The sequence below is a fragment of the Cyprinodon variegatus genome, unplaced genomic scaffold (genome assembly GCF_000732505.1).
Source record: "Cyprinodon variegatus isolate N-32 unplaced genomic scaffold, C_variegatus-1.0 Scaffold809, whole genome shotgun sequence".
NCBI lineage: Eukaryota > Metazoa > Chordata > Actinopteri > Cyprinodontiformes > Cyprinodontidae > Cyprinodon > Cyprinodon variegatus.
Window position 1 is genome coordinate 151,169 of NW_015151262.1, and position 6,160 is coordinate 157,328.

At 38.2% G+C, this 6,160-nt stretch overlaps 1 protein-coding gene across 1 annotated transcript in view; it reads left to right on the forward strand.

Moving 5' to 3' along the window:
- adora2a (adenosine A2a receptor) overlaps positions 1-4,764 on the forward strand; it is a 21,228-nt gene extending 16,464 nt beyond the window's left edge. Inside the window, 3 exon segments of the mRNA XM_015396617.1 lie at positions 3,030-3,678; positions 3,681-3,752; positions 3,754-4,764. Coding sequence (XP_015252103.1) covers positions 3,030-3,678; positions 3,681-3,752; positions 3,754-4,062 — 1,030 coding nt within the window. The 3' untranslated portion in view covers positions 4,063-4,764.
- Positions 4,765-6,160: the final 1,396 nt, after the last annotated feature.

The following is a 6,160-nucleotide window of genomic DNA, read 5'->3' on the forward strand; positions in this document are numbered from 1 at the left end:
TATATATATATATATATATATATATATATATATATATATATATATATATATGTATATGAAACTTTCCACACCGTGTCACAAAGTGGTTCAGTAGTTCCCTGTACTCAGCTTCTTGTCCATCTTTGCACATTTGTATCTTCGCACCAAATAACTGCAAAGTCATCAGAGTATTTCTTCAGATGACAGAAGTTTGTCTTATACTGGAAGTCAAAGTTGTACATATTAAAAAGAAACTGATAGGGTTCCGTTTCCTGTGGGGCTCCTGTGCTGCTGACAAAATGATTAGACAGGTGACCCTTCACTTTCAGTCAGACAAGCTGTGTTCTGTTTGTCAGGTTGTCCTTGATCCAGGCATTTAGTAACACCTCCACCTGAGTCTTCTGGAGTTTCTGACAAAATAAGTCTCACTGAATTGTGTTAAATGCACTGGAGAAAACAAAGAACAAGATCTTCACAGTGCTATCTGCCTTGTCTAAATGACAGTGGATTTGTATTGCAAGTGTGTAATGGCATCTTTCAGCTTGTGATCTTCATTCTGCTAGAGCTTCCTTTTCAGATTCTTCCTGTATGCACCCGTACTTTTTCTTAATCTAACCTAAGTTGCTTCTGTATACTCCTCATTAATTCACTGTCTCCCTTCTTAAAGGGTTTTTTTGTTTATCATTTCCTTCCTTGATTCATGGTTTATTATTTGGGAAGCATTTCACTGTTCTTCTGTGGATGTTGTTATCTACACAGAAGTTCATTTAGTCAGTCACTCACTCATTGCATTGCTGTCCTCTCCATGTGGCTGACAAAATGCATCCTAGTCTGTAGCCTCAGAACAAACTTGCAGGGCTTCTACAGCTTCCTGTCACCATCTTTGTTTAATGCAGGTTGCCTCTTATAAAAGTGGCTTATACTTAGAGAAGGGAAAAACAAGATTCTAATCCAGTTTCCCAAGAGGAGGTCTTACAACAGAGATGTAGGAGTCCTCAACATCTATATTTAACATGTCGAAAGTTTAGTTTTCTCTGGTACAGCAACTGACAAACTGTTTGAAATTTGGCAGTGCATTAGACATTGAGGCATCATTTAAATAATCAGCTATTGCCACAAAATCATTTGGTACCATGTCTGACTGCCTGTTTGGTCAGAAAACCCTGGCTGAGAGACGCTGGAGTCTAAAATATGATCCTGATGCCATGTTTCAGTAAAACAGGGAATGTAGCATTGCTGATAGTGTTGCTTGGTCTTTCCTTGAGTTCTTTCACGTGTTTCCTAAGGATCTCACATTGCCCATATGGATGAGGTGGCTAAAAATTCTCTCTCCTCTCTCTTCTCCTTGCTCCTGCTCTGCATGCCCAGCACCTAATTTTTGCCTGAGCCAGTATGCAGAAGTAGTTGAAGTATTATTTCAGCTTAAGTTTTCTTGATTAACTGTTACCAGGTTTTAAAATTCAACTTACTATGGTTGCTGTGGCCATACATCATAACCAGCATCCAAAAAGTAAAAAAAAATATCAGTATAAATCCTTCCATTTTCACGGCATTCAACATGAAAGGCAAAAAAAAGAAGAAAAAGAAGCTGATCAAAAAAGTTCTCTTAAAAAAGAATATCAGAGTCAAGCCAGCAGTGCTACTTTAATATGAAGCCACTTTAAGGAGTGCAATTCTAGAAAAATGTAACTAAAAAATAAAAATTGAAGTTGATTGTACTGTGTAGCACTAGATTACGATGACACAGATGTGTAAAGTTATGATGAATACTTTTAACCTGCAGATTTTCACAGCAGTCATGTTGGATGTTCATTACTTTTGCCACAGAGACTGTCTTAAATTGTGTGCACTTGTATTACCAACTGGGTAATTCTTAAATCAAGTAGATCACACCATTCTTTCAGTTATTTTTAACATTATTTCAAAAGCATTGTGAACTGTTTTAGTCCTAGTTTGAATCAAACAGGATGTCCATTACCTGCGTAAAAGAGCATAGCCATAAAAGAAAAAGAAAAAAAAAAGCTTCAGTTGATTCAGTTGGCTAGTAAGTACCTACTTCATTCTTGTTTCAAAACTTTGTTTTATAACTGCTAGATGCAATACCTGTCTATAATGCATTGCAAAACACTTTAAGGCTTCTGGGGAAGTAGCTCCAAGTGTCACTGGCCTCATTAATGGCTTCCGTAGTTTGAAATACCCCCTTGCCATGCATCTTCTCAAACCTTCAGTGAGATTTAGGGACCATGCTTAACCAAGGGACACATTTGTCAAGAAGCAGTGGGTTTTTTCCATTGTTTTTGTCCTGTTTAAAAACCAGCTGAACACAACACAGAGGACAGCACTCTTTGTAGAACATTTTCTATTGGGATCTTCTTGTTATGCCACTAATGTTGGTAGCTACTGTAACAAGACTGTCCAGATTCATGTTCTCTTCGGTAAAGCAAAAAAAAAAGTCTTCTTATTTTTAACGTCCCATTTTGTGCTCAATTCAAAGTCCAGAGCAGCATAGTTGTTGTGTAGAAGATGCTCCCTTGTTAAATGCTTTTTTGGTTGTTTTTTAAAACTCTTTCTCTCCATATGATACATTTGTGCTTCACTTAAACACTTAAACAAATCACTAACTTGTTTTCAATAATCAGACATTTACTTGCTTTAGAGTCTAAGTAAAGCAAATGTTGGATTTTAAGGTTATAGTTTAAAGCTTTTGAACAGCTTAGGTTTAAATTAGAGAAAGAGTGATAAATGGCAGGCCGATACTTTTGAGTATTGGTGTGTTTTTTTTTATTCTATTTTATCAGCTGATACATACATGCACCTGCTGAGTCGTTAGTGCATTTAGCAGCAATACCCTGAGATCACATGAGAGAAAACTAAGAGAAATGCCCTAAAAATCTGTAGGACATATCAGGGATCAGTTAGATTGATGTCAAGATAACAGATTAAAACAAGCAGAAACTTTTGAGAACGGGTTTCACAAAATGCTATGGGATCTAGTTTAACCCAGTCTGCTAATTTATGCTTAATCTTTGCATTTCCTTTTCCTTGTCCAGGTACAACAGTTTGGTGACAAGCCAGCGGGCTCAAGGCATCATAGCCATTTGCTGGGCTCTCTCAATCATCATTGGTCTGACCCCAATGATGGGCTGGCATGAAGTGTCCAACAGCACCAAAAGCACTAACAGCAGCTGCCAGCCCGGCCTGATGGAGTGTTTGTTTATGGATGTGGTGACAATGGAGTATATGGTTTACTTCAACTTCTTTGCCTTTGTTCTAATCCCACTCTTGTTGATGCTTGCCATCTACCTGTGCATCTTTATGGCAGCTCGCCACCAACTGAAGTTGATAAAGGTGAAAGCATTTCATGGAGAAAAGTCACGCTCCACACTGCAGAAGGAGGTTCAGGCTGCTAAGTCTTTGGCCATCATTGTTGGGCTGTTTGCAGTCTGCTGGCTACCTCTGCACATCATTAACTGCTTCACCCTGTTCTGCCCTGAGTGCCGCCCTCCTCCTGCTTGGATTATGTACTTTGCCATCATCCTCTCTCATGCCAACTCAGTGATCAACCCCTTCATTTACGCCTACCGTATACGGGAGTTCAGAAAGACTTTCCGTCGGATTATCTGGCGCCACATCCTGGGCCGACATCAGGTGTTAGAGAGTAGCGGCAGTGATCGAAACTCTACATACACAACACTTACATGGACTCAATCAGACTCAAAGCAAACAAGTTCAAATTTAGCCTCTTCACAGTGCCCATCAGAAGCAGCAGCTGTAAAAAATTCCAGTAAGCATCCTGCTCATATCTCTCCTGTAGGGGGCGGCCTGGTAGCAATCTCTCAACCTCCCCTGTCAGTCGTCATCTCAAATTGTCCTCATGTAGGGACATGTGCACTGAAAGCCCTCAGGCAGACTGAAATCCCACTGGCCCATCGTCTATGTTTTGAAGAACAAGAGCAGGACTGCGTAGGAGAAGAAGTCCTGGAGGAAAAAGGAAAACAGAACCTCGTCTCGACCCAGGTCTCACCACTGTTCACTAACCAGAAAAGGAAGAATTGCTTTTGTGAGCAGCAAAGAGTGTCCTGACAAATACAGGAAGGATAGAGAACTAATTCAGGAGCAAAGCGATCAAATATCCTCTGGGGATTGGAGAGGAGATGAGAGCATGGATAACAGATAATAGGCAATAAATGCCACTGAGATAAATTAAATACACAGACTTTTTATGTAAGCCGGAGGGACGATCTATAAAGGACTGCTTGTGGTCTGGATCGCTCAAAGTGCCACTTCCCCTAGAATGAAGAGGACAATGATTTAGATAGATGAAGCAGCTGACTCATCTATTGTTAACCTAAAGGTCCTTTGTTTGTCACAGACTATTTATTTTATCTGACCAGACCATCAAAAAAACCAAATACTTTTGTTCTTCTTAACAAATAAATCGTGGTCTTTGAAAATGCACTTTGTATTGTAATTTACTTAAACATGTGCAGGCTGTCAAACATTCAGTCATCTGTGAAAGTATTGCTTTAAAGTTTTCTGAAATAAGAATATATAGGGCTACACATACATTTCACCTGTTCTTTACTTTCCCCTTTATGAAAGTAAGACTTTTGTCACTCAGTCACAAACTTTGGGTTTTATTTTTCATCCCACAGGGTATCCAGCAGTTCAGACCACTATCCTGCATGTGTATTTAAATCTGAGGGTGGAATTGGGATTAATGCAATACTGTTTGCTTTAATGTGTTTTTAATTTTTTTTTCAAATGTAAAATAAAGAGTAATTTACCAAGAATTGTGAATGGTTGTACATTGAATTCTGTACACTCTCAGTCTCTTGCAACAACAATAAACATTTCATGATAAGTTTATTCCAGAAGAAAAAAATACGAGTATGATACAAAGACCTGTCTGTAAATAAATGCTCTAACAAAGTGTAATCTGAATTCTGCAATGGCCCCAATGTGATCCCAAGCATTATTCAACACAGCTCCAGGCTTTCCTGCCTATTAAGTGGGAACATGTTTTGCATCAGATTTGGAAATTAACAAACTGAGTCACAGCTTTCTCTGCTTTCCTATGTTGAGAAATGGTTGTTTAGCCCTCCAACTATCTCTGGACTTCTTTGTTTCCCTAGCCCTGATCCTTTCCCCATGTAGGTTCAGGTTCCAGGGCCAACTTCTTTTTGAACGTTTCTGCAGGGAAAGTTTTTTTTTAATTCATTCAGTTCTTTGGGACCTTATGGTCTGATGCTGATCTTCTATATCTCCACCTGACTTCAGAACGCCATACTGGCTCTTGCTTTTCAATATAAATGGTATGTTTCTTTACAATATAGGAACACAAAAGCAACAGACCTGCTAAGGACAAGATTTTAACCCAGACCTCCAGCCACAGTTATGATAAAAAATAAACCCACTTTGTAGTGGTTTAATGTTCATAGCAAAATGAATATAATCCAATCTAATTCTATCCTAAAGAGTAGATTCAGTCCAAACAGAAAAGCTGTTTTTCAGAAAAAATACATCTGATGTGACCTGCTTGTAGTTTTCTATTCAATGCATTATTGCAAACAATTTTTTTGACTACACTATTCATTCTATTTATATGAATCACATTGATGGGGTTAATAATCATAACCACCTATTGTCCTAGAAATAAAAACCAAACAGAGCAAGTATTCGTTTCTTTTCTGCAGAAAAGTGAGAGAGAGGACAGACCAAGGGTGAGACCCCTTGACAATTCTGTACTCAACTCTGTCCAAACCTCTCTTTTCTACTGCTTTTATTATTGAACTTCAAAGGAAATACAGGAGTGGTCAAACGCTACCAGGGGGGGTCTGATGTTATCAGTCACCTACGGCTACATAGCTGAATAATACCAGGCCCTGAGAGAAATATTTGCTCTCCTCATTTAGAGCGACACTTAACATTCCTGGAGCAGATACCTGTAACTTGAAATAAAATGATAACATATACAATTTTCTAACAAACAGAAATGTGTTGTTTCACACAAAGTGGTATATTTAAAAGATTAGATTGTATCTATATTAATATCCAAAAATTGCAGTGTGTTTTTTTTTTAGACAAAAATAGTCTTAAAAGTATTTTTGAAACTATCTATCTATCTATCTATCTATCTATCTATCTATCTATCTATCTATCTATCTATCTATCTATCTAT